Raw genomic sequence first — 19,723 nt, 5'->3', positions numbered from 1 at the left:
CAAGGTGACCTGGGCCGCATGCGGCCCTTGGGCCGCAGGTTGGACAAGCCTGGTATAGGGTTTCCTGCCTGAGAAGGGGGTTGGACTAGAAGACCCTAACTCTCCAAGGTCCCTTCCAACTCTGTTATTCAATTCTATTCTAAATGAAGTAAGGGAGAAAGAATTTTCTAAGAATTGGATATTGTCATTTTAGCTATGCTATGCTCCTCTGAGAGTGCTGAGTTTTCCTATGGATTGTCATTTGATGTTTACTGTTAATTAGCCAGAGTTGACTGACTGAGGCTATAAAATAAACATTATATAAATTGTGCTTCCCTTGTAAAGATGACCTCTTTGCAGTAATCAGATTTTTAAAAGAAACTTGTTCGGCATCAAACTGTCCTCCAAATTTGATTGCTGTCAAGGAGGATTAGAAGGAGAAACATCAAGTTTAATTTTAAAAAACCTATTTGAGTGGTGTGTATAAAAAGAAAAGAAGCAAGATACCAAGGCATTGTAAGACAAAAAAAAAACATCAGCACAAAAAAGTAATACATCATCAGGCAAATTGGTCATTGTAAACCAGAACATATTTTCATTAATCAATAAACAGTAAATCACTTGGCATCTTAAAAGGCCTCACTATCAATCATTTCCCTAAATAATAATAGATGTTTCCTCTGTGCAACTGGTAAGACCATTAACATTCTTCGGAGCTCTTCTGAAGTATTTAATATATCAAATCTTAAAAAGTGAAATATGCTTGTAGAAAATGAAAATTTCAGCTAATTGACCTTCGTTACAGCCCTATTCTATTGTAAAAGTTTTCTACAGAAAACACACTGCATACTAAAGATTCAAAACTTGGCCTTCAGCATCTGACGTAGTAGGGCTAGGAAAAGCTTTAGAGTTACTATTGGAGAAGAAACTAGTAGGGACACAAGAATTATTTAATGATCTAATATAAAAAATCTGCATAATTTAGCCTGGAAGTTTACAATATATTAAAAACCTATAAAGACTCAAACACTATTCAATATTTTTTACAGGCAATCTAGGGACCTGGGTTGGTTAGATGTAATATTTGTTCTCTCAAATGTTAAAGCACTAAATTCTCTGCAATGAATCCTATGACTGGTCACCAGCCCTGATGCTACTCGCCTTTTGCAAAGGACTGAAGACCTGGCATCAAAATTGGAGGTTAGCTACCATGGGATGTTATTGTTCTACTAAATGATCACGGCAGGTTTTTTTTTTTAATGCTTTGTTAAGATTGATTTCTTGCATTGTTTATAATGTGTTCTTAGCTGCCCAAAGCCACACCTGCAAGATGCAGGGACACTTAAATTGATTTAGTAAATAAAAATGGAATATGTAAATGTTCAGCACATATACACTGCTTTCAATATTTTGTAAAATAAGAGCATGAATGACCGTTTTTTTAAAATAACTGCTGTGCATTTAAAAACATCAACTGTACCTTAGCTTTACAATGTTCAATGTGGGTAGCACTACGACTACAAACAAGCATTGGATTTGAAGTAGTAGCTCTATGAGCTAGACTAGATCGAAAATTGGCCCCATGGGATGGCGAGAACTGCTGTTCTCATAGGCTGTTGCTAGTCTGCTTAGTCAGGAATGAGTCACTCAAGTCTCTTCCCAACAATATCTCCTTTCCCTCGGGCTTCAAGAATGTCCCTGCCCTTGTTGCTTCTGTATATTCCCTTCAAGGCCGTTTCTATGGCTCTCTACACAGAAAGAAACATGTATTTCAGAGCATGGCACTTGGCATGTCTCAGCAATTCCTTAAAGCCGTGTAGCAGCCGTGGATGGCAGCCATTCAACCCAGAAGAAAGAATGCCTCTCCTAAAGCAGTAGCTGACAGATGCAATAGGGGTGCCGCCCTGTAATCCAAAGCCACATATCTCCTTCAAATCTGAAGTGCTGCATTGACACAGGAAACACCAGACCAGTGCTGAATTTGTGCACTTGAACCAGTATTTTAATACTTGTTGTTAAAGGCAAATTAAAAAGTAATCTGTAGCATTGAAGGTGTCTAATATTTACAGCATTTATGTAAACAGAAAATTCAGTTATAAGATGACATGCTAAAATGATGTTTAGTATATCATGGGGGGAAGTCTCTTTTGCTAAAATAAGGTTTAGTATATCACAGAAAAAAAGTCTCTTTGGACTCAGGACAGACCTGTAATAAAAAATACTTGAATTTGCTAGTTGATGGCATCTAACTGACTTTGCTGATTTTTTTTGTGGAAATCTCCAGGAAACCTCAGAGTTGAAAGCTAAATGAAAAGTCAAAAAATGATTGTGAAAAAAGGCTTAGATTAATAGCAAACAAATCCTGTACTGTTGTCAATAGAACTACATAAAAATGTCTAGGAGCTTAAATTGAATCAAAGGAAACTACTTTTTTTAATTAATGAAATGTAATAAAAGAACACCCAGTAGTCTTTAATGTGCTTCAAGGGCTACAAATGAAGGTAGTTATTCTCAATGGTGTTTACCAAAAATATTTTTGTCAGGTAACACTGAGGGAAATGAAATGAAAAAAGTAATGTGTTAAAGCTAACTTTATTAAACAGAACCTAAGGTAATAAGATAATAACTATAGTTTCCAAGTTCATGTACACATCTAAGAATGAATATTCATAATGAGTATCTTTTTCCATTACTATTTTGGGTAAACCTGCACTGAGTTTCACAATTCTCTTACATCTCTTTGACATCTCCCAACTTAAAAATGAAACTTGAGTAGGGCAAATAATCTTACAGAGATTTAAAGCAAATCAGAAATGCAATGTAAAACTTTTTTGTGTTATAAAAATCTGAGCAGTTTAGGAAAGATGGGAAGGAAACACTTATCAACAAAGCGTAGTAAAGTAAAATAATTTGTTCAAAACAGCAAGGTTGTAGTAATTTAATCACAAGGCTTGACTAGCATTATATCAGATTGTGCAATTAGTGTCACTAATTGCATAACCTGATATAATGCTGGTCAAGCCTTGCGATTAAATTACTACAGCCTTGTTATTAAATTACAAGTGTTCTTCATTATTGTAACTAATAATTCTATACACAGAACTCTTCCATCCAACATTTATCACCTACAAATTCTCCTGCTAAAGTTTTGTGGATATTTCTTTAGCTATTAGCTATAAAAAGTAAAGGTAAAGGTTTTCCTGTCAATCATGTCTGACTCAGGCCACAATGTTCAACTCTGTTTCTTGGCCGAGGGAACCAGTGTTGTCCAAAGACAATTTTCTGGGATCATGTGGCCAGCAGGGCATTACGCCAAAGGTGCACAGAATGCTGTTACCTTCCCACCGAAGTGGTATACATAATATAAGAAGAACATGGTTACATCTCAAACAACAGATTTCTTTCAGTAACAGTTTAGGTCAACCAGAATTCTGTTTTTAAAAGTTGAGCACTAAGTGATGAATGACACCTCTAAGAAAGGCACATGACTCTGAAAGAGATGCTTGGATTTTTCATGCAAAAGTTCTAAGTAAAATCCCTGGTCTGGAGGAGCAGATGAAAAGGTATCTGCCCAAGTGTAAATGAAAATTATAGTCTGAGCAACCAGAAATCTGATTTAATATACAGAATAAATTCTGCAGTTCACAAAATAAATTTATCCACATAAAATCTAAAGGGTCAAAAGCATCACAATAATCTTATTCTGATTCTTAAGCATTTAGCTAGTCAACACAGATCTAATTTCTTACACCAACTTCTTACATTCTATCAAGAGTACACACAAAATTAGGATGATTTTCCAAGCTCTGTCAATGTCAAAGTAATTATTTATTTATGGCATTCATGCCTTTATTTCAGCCACAAAGACTCCCAGAAAGCTTACAAATCAATAAAAACAAGAGACAGCCTCTGACCTCAAGTTTACTATCTAAAAAGAATGGGCTGAAAGAAAGAAAAGAAAGAACGGGGAAGGAAATGGAAAGCAACTAACTCCAGGTCCGGGATCATTTGTGCTTAGCTCTTGTTACAACTATCTAAATTAGCTTTAAAAAGCCAAAGTTGTCAATCTTACAATCAGCTGAAAAAGAAGAAGAGTCAAATATTTCTGGGCTGTCAATTATGCTCCAGAAAAGCTTGCTTCTGAATTCTCCCTGTGCTGCAGTCTGATAGGAAGGGCTGCTAAACAATATTTAGAAGACAAATAGAGAGAACTAATGATTGTTTTGGTCCATTTCTCTGTCTTTACTATGGCTTGAAGGAATGATTCAGAGAAAGATTGCATTAAAATGCTGCAAGAAACACTCGCTAAAAATCTACCTCTCAATAACAAGATGCTTACTATAGCTTCAGGTTCATTTGCCTGAAGAAAATGGTTTTAATCAAAACTAGTTCATATAAGACAAATAACACTGTAACAGCCCAAACAAACCAAGTCAGTTAAATTTAGGTCCTCTTATTTTTGCATCTTTTCAAAATGTATTATAGCAGTGGTGGCTAACTTTTTGGGGCTCCTGTGCCAAAAACTGTGAGCGCTTGCACGGTCGCGCTCATGTGCCAGCACCCAGAAGGCAATGCGCACACACACCCACGAGTGCAATCCCCACCTGCCCATCCACCCCCTCTCACCGCCCCCTTACCTGCACTGCGCCTCACAGCTGATTTTCGGCCATTTGAGGCCTTTTTCAGCCTCCCAGAGGCTTCAGGAAGGCTTCTGCAGGCTTTTCAGGGTGAAAACTAGGCCCATTTCATCACTTCCGCTATTTCTAGAAAAACAGGAAGTGACAAAATGGGCCTAGTTTTTGTCCTGAAAAGCCTGCAGAAGCCTTCCCGAAGCCTCTGGGAGGTTGAAAAAGGCCTCAAACCAGCCAAAAATCAGCTGTGAGGCATGTGCATGCACAGTGAGGTAAGTTGCCTGCAGCTCGCGTGCCAGGACAAATGGCTCTGCATGCCACTTGTGGCACGCTTGCCATAGGTTCGCCATCACGGTATTATAGGATAGAGTCTAGAACGGGGTGTCAAACTGGTGGTCCGTGGACTGGATGCATCACGCGCAGGCCACGCCCACTCCAGCTCCAGAAATGGGAAAACATCACAAAATGTCACACGACAGCAACATGATGCCACAAGTTTGATACCTGTGGTCTAGAAAGTATCCCCTAAATAGATCCCATAACAACAGTGGCCATAATAATGGTAGCCATTTAGCAACCAATTGTTATGCAGGTACTCCTTGACTTACAATCATTCAATTAGTGACCATTCAAAGTTACAACAGCACTGACAAAAGTCATTTATGATTGTTTTTCACATGACTGCTGCAGCATCCCCTTGGTCACATGATCAAAATTCAGATACTTGGCAACTGGCATGTATTTATGACGGTTTCTGCGTCTTCGGGTCATGCGATCTCCTTTTGGAAACTTCTGACAAGGAAAGTCAATGAAAATTCAGAAAATCAGATTCACTTAACAACCGTTTTACTACCTTAACTGGGGCAAAACTCACAACAACTGCCTTGCTTAGCAATGGAAATATTAGGCTCAATTGTGGACGTAAGTTAAGGACAATCTGTGTGTTATTTTCACAGTAACTGAATTATTTAGCCATAATATAACCAGAAAATAATCATGTTGAACAATATGTTCATTTTATTTGCATTCTAAATGTTTTTAAATTATATGCTTTAAATAAACACTCTTTACATTTTTAAATATTAAAGTGTTGTCTTTTTTTTTCTTTCAAGCTTGCATTTCTTTCCATATCAGTAAAAACAGAAGAAATTATAATTGTGCAACAGATCAAAAGTATTTTACTTACGAATTCATAATCACCGTCCAGAGGAACTCTCCAATCTGAGGAACATCTTTCAGATACCTGCCTTCCATAGTTGTTTTGCCAATTCTCTTTTTCCTTTTGCTCAAAATAGTCAAGGAAAGATGGTCTGACAGCCTGCATGGTTTCATCTCTCCCTACAAGTAAAGACATATTTATTGATTCAGAAGAGAAGGTGTTTCATGTATTAATAACCCCTTTTAAGCAAATTTAATATTCAAATATGTCCCTCTTGTGACTAATTGAAAGTAAATATTAAAAATCTGATTCACAAAGAATTTTGCCACTATGTCCTATCGGCCTATCAGTGAACGTGGTAGGCTTCATTTTACTGCTATAATCCTATACTGTGTCCAAACATTTTTGTCTTTTGCACTTCCCCCATAGATGTTGTTTTACTCGTTTCATTTCTCAGAGCTTCTCGGAGAACTATGACACACCATATGATAAATTACTGAGTAAAGTCCAGTCAGGAGCAAATTCATCCAATACTCTATCTTATCCACACTGCAAAAGAATTTCCATCAGAGATGGATTTTTCAAATAGGAAATAAACAGTTGGTGATTCTAGTAATGGAACATATATATTTCCTTGCTTAGAAGAGGGGCAGGAAAGAGTTTCGCAAGCCTAATTTAAAAACAGGAGGAAAACTAGCGATACATTAATTGCATTCATCTCCTAAAATCACTCAGTTTAGAATCTTTAGGTATTAATTTCTACACCTTAAAACCCACATTACATCTATACATTCCACATTACAACTAGGTTATTAACAGATAGGTAGGATCAAGTTCATGTGAAGTATCAGTACCAATTTATAAACCCTTAGTAAGACCACACTTAGAATACTGGATTACTACTGGTCACTATATTATAAAAAAGATGCAGAGACACTTGAAAGAGTGCAGAAAAGAGCAACCAAGATGATTAGGAGTCTAGAAGCTAAAACATGTGAAGAACGGTTGCAGGAATTGGGTTTGTCTAGTCTGGTGAAAAGAAGGACTACATGTGACATGATAGCAATGTTCCAATATTTGAGGGGAGTCAATGTATTTTCCAAAGCATTAGAAGGCAAGACAAGAAGCAATGGATGGAAACTGAACAAAGAGAAGCAACCTAGAACTAAGAGAAAATTCCTAATAGTGAGAACAATTAACCAGTGGAACAGCTTGCCTTCAGAAGTTTTGGATGCTCCATCACTGGAGGCTTTTAAGAAGAGACTGGACAACCAATTTTCTGGAATGATATAGGGTCTCCTGCTTGAGCAGGCGGTGGGACTTCTAAGGTCCCCCCCAACTGTTATTCTGTTATCACAGTAGTACCCTGGGCAGTGATTAACGTGTAGAATTAGGGTGATGAAGATCCTGGATCAAGTCCATTGTTAGCCAGAGAATGGCTGCCTTGGAGCCAATTTCCATCTCCTACAAGACTAATCCATAGTACTGTAACTGTGGGAGGAAACAATGAGAGGAGATCATGCTATATGAAGTGTACAGGTTTTAGAAGAAAGACAGGTTATAAATTTAACAAATAGAAAATGTTGGGTTTGACTTATAAATCATTACACTATTTCAGCAACTGTTTTGCTTGTATTTTAAAGATTTTTAAGACCACATTAATGATGTTATCAGGGAGTTCTGTCTCAATGTCATTTTAAATATTCAGGCATCATTTAGATAATGCAATGTCATTTAGATAACACACTGAGAATTTGTTTTCAATTATCTCCATTTTACACAGAGAAGAATCAAGTGAAACATTCAAGAGTAGGGAAAAATAACACTGTATGTAGTTAGTGTACTTATTTTACAGCGATCATTAGCAATAGCCCACTCTGTCATGGAGGTGGAAGCTTATGGAAATAAATCCCCATTCTGTAACTAGTTCTTCTTTTAAACATATCCTTTTGAGTTACCAACCCAGAGCTAATAAAGGAAAGTATTATTCAGAAGTCTGGGTTTCTCAGCAAAGGCAATGGAATAGCCTTGCTTCTCTTTTTTTACTCTACAACTTGATGGAATGGCTGTAAATTAACTGTGAAAGAGCAAAAGGCAACAGATAGTGGAGAGAATGGAATGTCAAGTTTCTTTTTGCTCCCATGAATATTCAGTTATGAGGTGCACATATATGTGACAACAATCCATGCACTGACCAAAACATAAAGCACTCTTAGAAACATTCAACAGATTTATCCAACTATTATTTAACTAATAAAAAGGATAAAATGTTTTAATAAAAGCTTTTATTTCGCAGTTAAATTACCCTTCGATGAACTTGGAGAAAGGTCCACATGATGCAGCCCACCCTTATAATCCACTCCTCTTTCCAAAAATGCAAAATTGTTGCACATTTATGATCGGTAAACCTTGATGTCCACCATGTCAATGCAATTTCTGTTTTATAGTTATCTAGAAGCTGCATAATAAATTCCAACTGAAGCATTTAGTCTGCAATTTTATATGCGCTTATATGTTATGACTGTGGTTGGGCTTCCCAATTAACATACATAAGATTGTTCTAAAATTACTGTACCAGTTTCAATGCACAATATTCCAGATATACTAAAACCCTTATGTAATAAGGCAGACTAAAAACATAATTTCTGCAGCATAAATGGCAAAAAATGCATGGCAGTTTAGAATGTGTGCCAACTGTGAAGTTGGAACAACAACAAAAAAGAATTACAATCTTCCCAATATATTTTCTATATAAGTTTCTATAAAACTCAGAAAAAGCTTTTCTACAGCACAACTCTCAAAACCATTATTTAATAGCAAATTGTAACACAGTGTAAAAAGTTCATCTTGGTCCAAGACAGATACAAAGGATTGCTGACATTTGCAGTGCCAAATTTGCGCTGCCTGCTCAGAAATACAAATTTTGGTTGATTGATTTTCCCTTAATGGAAATTCCACATCAGCATAACCACTAAAGAAGTATTACTCCAAGTTCTTATTAATTTCTGGAAGATTATCTTATGTAAGACCTTACCAAACAACATTAATGATCATAGAGGAATCTATGACAGATAGTATCTGTCTTCAGTGATATTTTAGGCACAGTATTTTCACATGAAAATCATGTCCTATTGCAAGGCCAACTATAATTCCCAATTGTTAATATTCAATGTTCTTGCACATTTTTTTAAAAAATGTGCTCTGCTAAGAAGCTGGCCTATGTAACTCTAGAAGTATATTGCCTAGTATGCTGGTCTGAATAAAGCAAACTGATACGCCCTACAAAACAATGGAATCCATGTAAAATGTCAAATACAAGTATCTGCAAAATGAATCATAAAAAGACATAAAACCATCAATACTCCCAGCTTGTTTACCAAGATGATTCATATATAAATGTGATATTGTTTTGAAGAGTGATGGATTCCTGCATGAAAATTGCCACCTACACACATTTCTGAGTTTGCTCTGAAAGATCAAATCAATGTGTCCAAATTGTTAAAGAAAAATAACTTACTTTTGAAATCTTGCAGTGTTTCACATACTATAATGTATATCTTTTGAACATTTTTATTAGAATCCTTAACCTAGTAATACAACGTGTGGTTAGTCATAGGGATTATCACAGGCAGTCCAGAACTTGCATACCAAAAAGATCTGAGTCCTGGAATACAAAACACGCTTTAAGCTAGGGGGTGTGGAACTATGGCCCATTTTAGGACTTGGAAACTTCAACTTCCAGAATTCCTGAGCTAGCCATGCTGGCTCAGGAATTCTGGGAGTTGAAGTCCACAAGTCATAAAACATGGCCATAGTTCCACACCTTTAAGCCAATACAAGGTTCACTTACAAACCCATTTTTCCCATACACACTGTTGGGAATGATAGTAACCTAACAGTTGGGTTGGCAATATATAAACCAGGATAATAATTTAATACTGTATCTTTAAGAGAATGCTGTAAGTGTGATTGGCTGAGGTTCCTCCAATGGCCATAAGATGGAGCCAGAAACCTGTTTTTTTCTCCTTGCATTTCCTGTATTGCCATTTTGCCTGATTGTCATTCTGCTCAGATTGCTGTGAGTCTTGCAACTGTTAGCAAACTCTGTTTACTGAACTCTGTTTATGATACTTGACTTCGTTTTTGGATTATCCCTGGACTGATACTAACTGCTTTAACAGTGTATGATTTGGACTGTTTATTAGACTTTGTTTACCCGTTTACTGGAAGTAAAACCTACATTTTACTATTCAGTGTTTCTGTATGCTGGTTGTGTGTTATTCAACATCACTCTCACTACATTTCCCTGAGTGCACTCATTCTCCTAACAGGAAATACCTCAACACTGGTTATGGGCCCAGACTCAGATAACAGAGTTAGTGTGAATACACAGTACCGTATACAGACAGCTGTTTAATTGTGGGTTACTGTCCTGATGGCAGTAACAGATGGCACAAGACCCGTCAACAAGTCTATCACTGATAACCCGGTTGGATGGAACAATCTATGTTTTCGTCTATGAAGTGCAGTCTACTTCTGCGAAGGGAAGGGTTATGGGCTGCAGTTCAGGATCCACTGGATGTAAATGCTTGGGATCCAAATAAGGAGGACAATGCCAAAAAGTTAGCTGACTTTAACAACGAACAAGCTCTTTGTATAACTGGACTAACACTGAGTGACCAGCAGCTAGTCTATATTTGTGGAGAGGAGTCTGCTGCTAGGTGTTGGGAGAATTTGAAGAGACACTGTAGGTGCACACATACAACTTACACGTAAACTGTTTAGAGCACATCTTCTGAAAGGTGGAGATATGTGGTTCCTCCAACAGCCATAAGATGGAGCCAGAAATCTGTTTTTTTCTCCTTGCATTTCCTATATTGCCATTTTGCCTGATCCGTCGTTCTGCTCAGATTGCTGTGAGTCTTGCAACTGTTAGCAAACTCCGTTTACTGAACTCTGTTTATGATACTTGACTTCGTTTTTGGATTATCCCTGGACTGATACTAACTGCTTTAACCGTGTATGATTTGGACTGTTTGTTGGACTTTGTTTACCCGTTTACTGGAAGTAAAACCTACCTTTTACTATTCAGTGTATCTGTATGCTGGTTGTGTGTTATTCAACATCACTCTCACTACATTTCCCTGAGTGCACTCATTCTCCTAACGGGGAATACCTCAACACATACTTTCAAAACACAAGTGCAAATATGGTTTGAGAAGTTTATTTAAGAACCTTAGTTCAAGATGGACTTGGCTATCCAAAATATTGACACCATGGAGAAAATCTTCTGGCAAGTGAGAGCTCAATGACTGGTTATACCCATCACTTGCAGCCACTCTTGGTCATCTCCCATATGTTATAAAGCCATAATTTCAAATATTTTAATAAATCAATTTTTATTATTTGTAATCCTATATGTGTGTTGACAAAAACAGAATGAAAAAAAAACCTTTATAAGGATAATATTCTACTCATAGCATAGACAAATGACAAAGTGAACTGCCCTAAAGAAATGGTCAATAATTAATATTTCAAGGTATGCAAGGGATTCCGTGCATACAGTCTAAAATATTAATATAAATCTTTAAAATGCCAATAGCAATTTAACTGGCATTCCTAGAAATATTCAAGTATATAAGTAAACTATAGATTTCTGAATTATTAAAAACAAGAACTTTTTCCTTACTGCAATTTTCTCTTTGAAACTCATTTTACACAATGATATGATAAAGTATCATAAAAGTACAGATGCAAAAAAATTTTTTGAATGTCTAACTCAGAAATATAGATCACCATAAGTCTTACGTTTAGTAGTGAGAGACATGTGCTATTTTATTAGATCATAGTAACAGAGGGATAGCAAAAGTAATAGTCAATGGCTAAGATTCTATAGAATGAAGAAAACAAAGAGATACTATAGAAAAAAACAGAAGTTGCAGTGGGAAAAAGGGGGGATTAGGGGATGAAGTATCTGCAGGTCCCAGAGTGTGTTTCAATGGTTAGATAGTCTAGACATTAGTATCTGAATACAGATGTTTTTAAACATTCATATATTTTTTAATCTAGGGGTTTGTTTTTAATCTAGAGAAACCTTATGGTCACTCCTGAAGATGACCTCCAATGGGACTTGGAGTACCACTGTGCTAATCCTGTTAGACTGAATCTCAATAGTACACAGCTCCAATAAATACTCTTCTGAACCACCTGTGACTGTTGGGATTGAAGGAAACAGTTTGATAGCAATTCTGCTCTTCCCTAAGCAGTGTTGAAAGTGAAGGAGGAAGAAAGTTCATGGCTCTAATTAGCCCAAGGCATGGCTTATCCTTATCTTATTAACATGACATTTATGAAAGCTCTGGCAAAAATCATCTGTTGGTCAATGTTAAGATTATCATCACTATGCTGATGATAACTAAATCTCTACCCTGGACTAAAAGAGAAATTAAATCGATGTCCTGACCCAGAATCTGGAGACCGTCAGGGACTTGATGGATTGAAAGAGGCTCAAATTGGATTCCTTGCAAGACAAAGTGGCTGTTTGTCCAGAAATCTTCTGATGTCTGAGAAACTCCAAATTTGGCTCTGCATGTGGTTGTTTTTTTCCCTAAAGGAGCAGTTCCCTGATCTAAGACTTCAGCAGAACATCTGTTTTGTTTAAATGTTGCTTGTTTGCTTTTGATGTAAAAAGTATGAAGCCAGCCATTGTGTTCATAATTACTGGTTATTCAGTAAACCTTAGTTAAACAAATTTTGTGTAGTGTATAAGCCAGGTCTATAATTAAAATAGAAAGACGTGCTCAGTACAAAGTAACCAGCTATTTATCCCTACTTTTTATGTACTCAATAAAAACAAGTTTGTGATAAAGTGCTAAATGGTAGATATTAGATCTCAACCTGTGTAATATCAATAATGTTGTAAGATTTCAGTATATTTAAGCTTTACAACTAAGAGATTTTTAAAAATGCATAAAAAGCCATTCTGGAGCAGCAAAAACTTATCTGCAACCATAATAAAGCCATCTCTTATGAAAGTTATTTTCCAAACAGGAAACCAGGCATAAGATATAACAGAAAAAAACTGCCTGTTATTAAAGCTCCTTCAGCTCCCTTAAAAATATGTGATCAATCATGCTTTGTCTACACATTTAAAGGATGCTGTTCTGAGGCTCCTATAATTATACTATTTCAGATCTCCAATTTTACTGAGAAAATAGAGCCATTGCTCTGCATGGAAAATTACCAAGTGAAAAGTTTATTGAATGAAGCAGATGAGCTTTACTTTTCTAATATGTGAGAATGACCTTGGGAGACAAAAAGAAGAGCTGCATTTTGCTGCTCTCCCCTGGGTTGGGGCAAATTCTGTCCCAGTTGCTGTATTAGTTTTATGATCACATTCTGTAAAAAATTACTTACTTATACATCCATGTGTTGCTGGTGGTGTAATAACGTTGCAGCTAGATGCTTGGAAGGTAGAAGTGTCCCCTGAGGACTGCAGACCATTACAAAAACTCCAATCAAAATTTTGTGCCTCTTCTTAAGAAAAAAATAAGAGTCTGAAAAGACTGAGGTGAGCCCTTTGAGATAATCCAGACAGGAAGCAGAATTATGAGTCCCAACTCTATCTTTGTAGTAAGATTATGTTAACAGAATTTTGAAGGATGGGAAACATTTCTCCCTACCTCTTTCTACTCTCTGGAAAATAGGCATTAGCTTACCTGAACACAGTTTCTCAGCATGCCTTGGGATAATCCACACGTATGAGTTGAATCTGCCTTTCTGCCCAGAGACTGAGTCATCAATCTTTGCCATACCTCTTCCTGTCGGGGCAGGAAGCCCCCTAGCCCCAGTCAAGACGAAGGTGAAGCCATTTGATGATATACCTGTGGCATTGGTTCTGCCTTCCATCTGGACACTGGACCAGATGGTTGCCAGGGTGGGAGTGGATTATCCCAAGGCATGCTGAGAAACTGCATTCAGGAAAGCCAACGCCTATTCTCCAGCATGCCTTTGGGATAATCCACACATATGGGACATCTGTGGCAGATGTCCCTATGGGCGGGAAGCAGTCTGGTCCTGTGCACTCCCATCTGTATGCACTCATTGTAGCACACTTCTTCTGAAGGCCGCCTTAGCTGAGGCATATGTGTCCAGTCAGTAGTGCTTTATGAATGGAGACGGAGAGGACCATGTAGCCGCCCTGCAGATGTCCTCAAGTGAGGCCTGCGTCGCCCAGGCAGCTGTGGTAGCTGTGCTTCTGGTCGAGTGAGCTGTTACCTGTCTGGGTGTTGGAAGAGCCTGGGTCTCATATGCCTTGGCTATGCAAGCCCTAATCCAGTGGCCTATAGTTGAAGAGAAGACTTTAGTGCCCACTGAAGATGGCTGAAATGAGACGAACAGGGCCTTGGTTTTACGATATGTTGATGTATGTTTGATGTACCTGCAAAGAGCCCTCTGAACATCCAATTTGTGCCATCTGTGCTCTTTGTTGTGTGAAGGAGCAGGGCAAAAGTTGGGAAGAACGACTTCCTGAGCCCTGTGGTAACGAGAATTTACCTTCGGGAGGAAGGAGGGATCGAGGCACAGGACAGCCCTGTCCTGAAATGTACAGAGGTCTTCCCTGATGGAAAGAGCTGCCAATTCTGATATGCACCAGGCCGATGTGATGGCCACTAAGAAGGCGAATTTAAACATTAAGAACCGCAGGCTTACAGATTGAAGAGGTTCAAACAGGTCCTGAGTAAGGGCTTGTAATACTGTAGACAGGTTCCAAGAAGGATATCTGTGGACAGTTGGAGACTTAAGATTGATAGCTCTTTTGGGGAAAGAGTGGGCGACTGGATGATGAGCTAAGGAATTGCTCCCGTAGTACAACACAGTGGATAGGACTGCTACCTGCCTGCGTAGCATACTAGGAGAGAACCCTTTGTTGAGTCCTGTTTGTAAAAACTCCAGGATCTGTGACACTGAGGCCCCAGTTGGGTCTGTGCCCTTCTTGGTGCACCATTGATGGAATGCTTTCCAGGTAGTGTTGTATATTCTGTTTGTAGAAGGCCTCCTGGAGGCTTGTATTGTTTTGATGACATTTCTGGAAAACTTATTCCTCCTCAGGATACTCCTTTCAAGTGCCAGGCGGTCAATTGGAGCCACTGTGGCTCCGGGTGTTCCAAGACTCCCTGGCTGACAGATATCCTGCTCTGAGGGATTCTCCAAGGGCGGGACACTGACGGGCTCACTAGATCTGCATAACACGACTGTCTGGGCCAGTGGGGAGTGATGAGGATGATTTCTGCCTATTCTAGAAGTACTTTCCTTATCACCCCCGGTATGAGGGGAAGAGGAAGGAAGGCGTAAAGGAGACCCTTGGGCCAGTGACTGCAAAGGGCATTTACCCCTTCTGAGCCCGGCGATGGGAATCTGGAGTAGAATCAGGGAAGTTGGGTATTCATTGGAGTGGCAAAGAGGTTGAGTACTGGCTTCCCAAATCTCTGAGCTATGCCCTGTAACAGATCTGGATGGAGTTACCACCCAGAGTTGTCCACCCAGGTCCTGCTTAGGTAATCTGTCTGGACATTTGCTATCCCCAAGATATGGTCTGCCTTGATTGACAATCTCCACCCAGGTTCCCAGTCACTTCATTTTAGACATGAGGGATCTGGAGTGGGTCCCTCCCTGGCGATTGATGTGTGCTTTGGCTGCCACCTTGTCCATTAGGATCAGTACGTGTTGGCTGGTTACTGTGCTTTGGAAGTGTTTGAAAGCTAAGTGAATGGCTCTCAGTTCTAACCAGTTTATGTTGTGTTGAAGGTCCACTGTGGACCACTGACCCTGCGCGAGCTGGGACTGTAGATGGGCCCCCCATCCCAACAGACTTGCATCTGAAGTGACTGTGATGCAATTGGGTTCTTTGAATAGGGACCCCCTGGTGATTGCTGGGGAAACCCACCACCTGAGGGATCTAAGGACATCTGACTGGAGTCAGACCCTGACGTTGGAGGTGCTGTTGCCTGTCCTCTGAAATGGTAGGAGGAACCATTGGAGAGGTCTGGGGTGCAATCGGGACTATGGTACTATGGCTATACATGAGATTAATTTTCCCAGAAGCTGGGAAAGCACTGCCAAGGGAGCTGCTTGCTCCACTGTGACCTGTGCAATCAAGGATTTGAAACTGTCCTGATGCTCCTGCAATAAATATACTTTGCATAGATTTGTGTCTATCACCGTGCCCAGATGAAGGAGGCGGGTGGAAGGTATCAGCTGGCTTTTCTGGAAATTGATTGAAAATCCGTGGTCTTGTAGAACCTGGGTTGTGTAAGTCAGGTCTGATTTGGCTTGTTGGCTGGAGCTGGACTGGATTAGGATGTCATCCAGATAGCACTGGACGCACACCGGAATTGTTCTGAGGTGCGCGGCCAGTGCTGCCAGAACTTTTGTGAAGGTTCTGGGGGCCGATGACAGTCCGAAAGGCAGGGCCTTGTATTGATAATGGTACCCTGCATAATAGAACCTGAGAAACCTCCGATGGGAGGGATAGATGGGGATGTGGAGGTAGCCTCTGTCAGATTGATGGACATTAGTAGATCGCTTCCCCCCACACTCTCCAAGATGGACTGCAGAGATTGCACCTTGAATCTCTTGTATTCTAAATGAGCAATGAGATCTTTGAGATCCAGGATCGCTCTCCATCACCACCACCCCTGAGGACTTGGGAAGTACAAATAGAATGGAGTAAAACCTGTACCCCCTCTGGTACCGGCTCGATGGCCTGGATGTCCAGCAAATGCTGGACTGCCGTGTCCATGAGCTTTCTCCTTACGTGATTCTTGGAGGTTGGATCGCTTTGCACTCATGGGTTCCATGCTGCCTTGGTCAGGCATGCTGCTAATGCCCAGATTGCAGGGAGGAGAGCTCTCTCAATCCTCCAATCGTGCTGCTCCAAGGGAAATTCCAGGCCTGGAAGCCTTCCCTGGGTTGTGGCAGTGCAATGGCAGCCCTACCAGTCTCCTGGATAGCCTGAAAAACTCGCCATGTGGCCAAAATGGTCACCGCCTGCCCCAAAAATCAGCTGAAGACCTTGAAAACTAAAGCTGCTGCTCTGGAGCTATCCAATTAAGCCTGGGAGCTCCAGGATGCACTGGGGGCAATTGCAGCTTCAGCGGCCCTGGGGAGGGCTGTGAAAAATGGAGCAGGCAGAAGTTCCAATTGCTGACTATTTACGATGATTTGGATACTTTGAGGGAGTTTTTGCAAACCTTTGGGAGAATCCACATTTTAAACTGCTGCATTCTGCTGAAATTGTTGGAGCCAACCTTTGCCACATCTCTATAGGGCCAAGACTGAGTCGTGACTGGAACTAGGGGGCTTCCTGCCCCAACAGGAAGAAGTGTGGCAAAGATTGATGACTCAGACTCTGGGCAGAAAGGCAGATTCAACCCATATGTGTGGATTATCCCAAAGGCATGCTGGAGAACTAGAGAGAGTCTCTTCTGAGAGACTTCCCACACCTCCTTCGCATCTTCTGTGGACTGCAACTCTTCCTCCTGTCTCCTAACGTCATTCCCACATATCCAAAATAGCAGCTATAAGTTTATGTACAGTGAAAACTGAAGGTCATCATTTTATGTATGGGAGCGATGCATCGTCTGATACTATAGAACCATTAGCTTATGAAAGGGTTCTTGAAAAAGAATCTTTGTGCAATTCAGGAATTGCACACAAAAATAAAAAATAAACCATTTCTGTCTCTAAGCTCAACAATAAAAACAGTACTTTGAAATTTGCACATTTGCTGCTTTTGTGATGTTACAATCTCTCCAGTCTGAATGTCCACTGTAAGCACAGGATGTTGATATAAAAACATGAAAATTAAAAAGATCACTGTGAACTACATACTTAGTACAGAGAAAATCAGAGTAAGATGGCAAAATTCCACACATAGAAAGGAATCTAAATTGGAGTTCAGGGAAAAGCTGGATCAAAATGCCACATTTTTTTTGAGATGTTCAATCCTATAGATTTAAAACACCCCAAGAGTAGTTTTAACACCCAGATTGTAGTTACCCGCATTGAAAGAATGGGATGCTCCCCTAATTTTTTCCTGGTGCATATTAGTAATATGAGGCAATGGTAAACATTAAAAATGAAACTAAAGAACATCCTAATTCATGGCAATAAAAATTATATTATTTTTTCAAAACATAATACTTATTGGGAGGAAGCAAATATTTTAATTCACTCAGAGAAGTAAAAAGCATTGAAATGCCTTGTTGCCAAAACCAATAAATATGAAATAATGTTATTCAAATCCCGACCTTGAAAAGAAAAGTACTAGCAAATATTCCATCTCTTGGTCCAAGTAATAGCTAAAAAATAATGCCAATGAACATTTTTTTGGTTTAGATCTGTTTTACTTCTCAACATTCTCTATTTTAAATGTTTTTATATCTATTCATCAAAATAGATTTAAGGATGGCATAATCATGGAGGACATAGGCTTACAGGAACCAATTAGAACCAAACACAAAATGCCAGACAAGGATAGAAAATATTTCTGATGAATAAAATTTTCACTGAAAATATATCTAAGAAGAAAAAAACCATTGTAAGGCCCAACCGATAAAAAATGGCATGTATCACTTTTATCTCATACCTATTTTATGAAGAAATGGGTTATAATTTGTTGCTACTATTTAATAGCAGGCATGAAATATGAGCCACTCTAGGATATTAATGATCCCAATTCAACTGCATTTAAAACACCATTTAGTTATAGTGATCATTAAACCCTTTCCCATGAAGAATCCTATACAAGGCTGATAAATTTTTACAGCTAAATGAATTAATGAAATGTGAAAGAAAAATTATTACTGCAGAAGTGATAAGCAGAAAAAGAGAGCTCTAGAAATAAATGTATGTGGAGCACTCCATGTATTGAATTTGGCACAAGTCAACTTGCAAAAAAAATGGCATTCTTCCCTAAATTTCAGGGCCACAGAGACAACTGCAAGGTCAGCTTGATATTGGTTTTCAAGAGATAGGAAACAGTAATAGTAAACATTCTTTACATACTGTGTTCAACAGTGTTTCTCAACTGTAGCAACTTTAAGATAAGTAGACTTCAACTTCCAGAATTCCCCAGCCAGCCAATTTTGGGAATTGAAATCCACTCATCTTAAAGTTGCTAAGGCTGAGAAATACTAGTAAACCAGGTTCCAGTTTTAATTCATATCATTGGTGGATGTGTCCTTTTTAACTCATTCTCCTGAAAACTGCTCCTTGTGCGTATTTGTCTCCACACATTCACACATCTCTTTGCACATCTATGCCACAAGCTTCTTTCTTTTTGTTATTTTATTTCTCAGTTTATGAATCTTTTCACATTCTATTAGTTGCGGGGTTTCGCTTGCTTCACTTGCCAGTATCTCTTAAAGAAGCAGTAACAGCTATGAAATATGTATTTGAGAGATGTCAACAAAGTGCAACCTTGTCCACCCACCCATCCCCATTCATCAACTCATTAAAAGCATATTTTCCTGGACCTGCATCTAAAGGGTGAGCCCAGGAAAAGGTGCAGGTAAAGAAGCCCAGACACATGTACCCAGACCCTCACTGAAGCATCTTTGCTGCTTTGCAGCTAAATAACTATATATCCCTAGATTTACCATGACAGAAAACTCAGAATTTTTTTTCCTGATGATTGTAATACTAACACAGACATTTCTGTTAGTCTCTCATTTATACATTGTCTATGTCAGGAGTCCCCAACCCCCAGTATGTGGACTGGCACTGGTCCATGGCATGCCAGAAACTGGGCTGCCCAAACAAGTGAAGCCTCGTCCATGGGATGCAGGCAGCACATGAAACCACACCTCCTCCAATCCACGGAAAAAAAATCTCTCCCTGGTACCCAAAAGGTTGGGGGTCATTGGTATATGTGGTGGAATTTAGTCTGGAT

General features: G+C 39.1%; 1 protein-coding gene across 1 annotated transcript in view; it reads right to left on the bottom strand.

The window, feature by feature from the left end:
* The window catches only part of STK4 (serine/threonine kinase 4), a 59,476-nt gene that overhangs the window by 15,957 nt on the left and 23,796 nt on the right, over nt 1–19,723 (bottom strand). Inside the window, exon 10 of the mRNA XM_026697558.2 lies at nt 5,797–5,948. Coding sequence (XP_026553343.1) covers nt 5,797–5,948 — 152 coding nt within the window. The remainder of the gene's footprint in view (nt 1–5,796; nt 5,949–19,723) is intronic.

This window comes from Pseudonaja textilis, chromosome 3 (genome assembly GCF_049901715.1).
Source record: "Pseudonaja textilis isolate UNSWEBS1 chromosome 3, rPseTex1.2, whole genome shotgun sequence".
In the NCBI taxonomy this organism is placed as follows: domain Eukaryota; kingdom Metazoa; phylum Chordata; class Lepidosauria; order Squamata; family Elapidae; genus Pseudonaja; species Pseudonaja textilis.
This window is presented reverse-complemented; position numbering and strand designations above follow the sequence as displayed.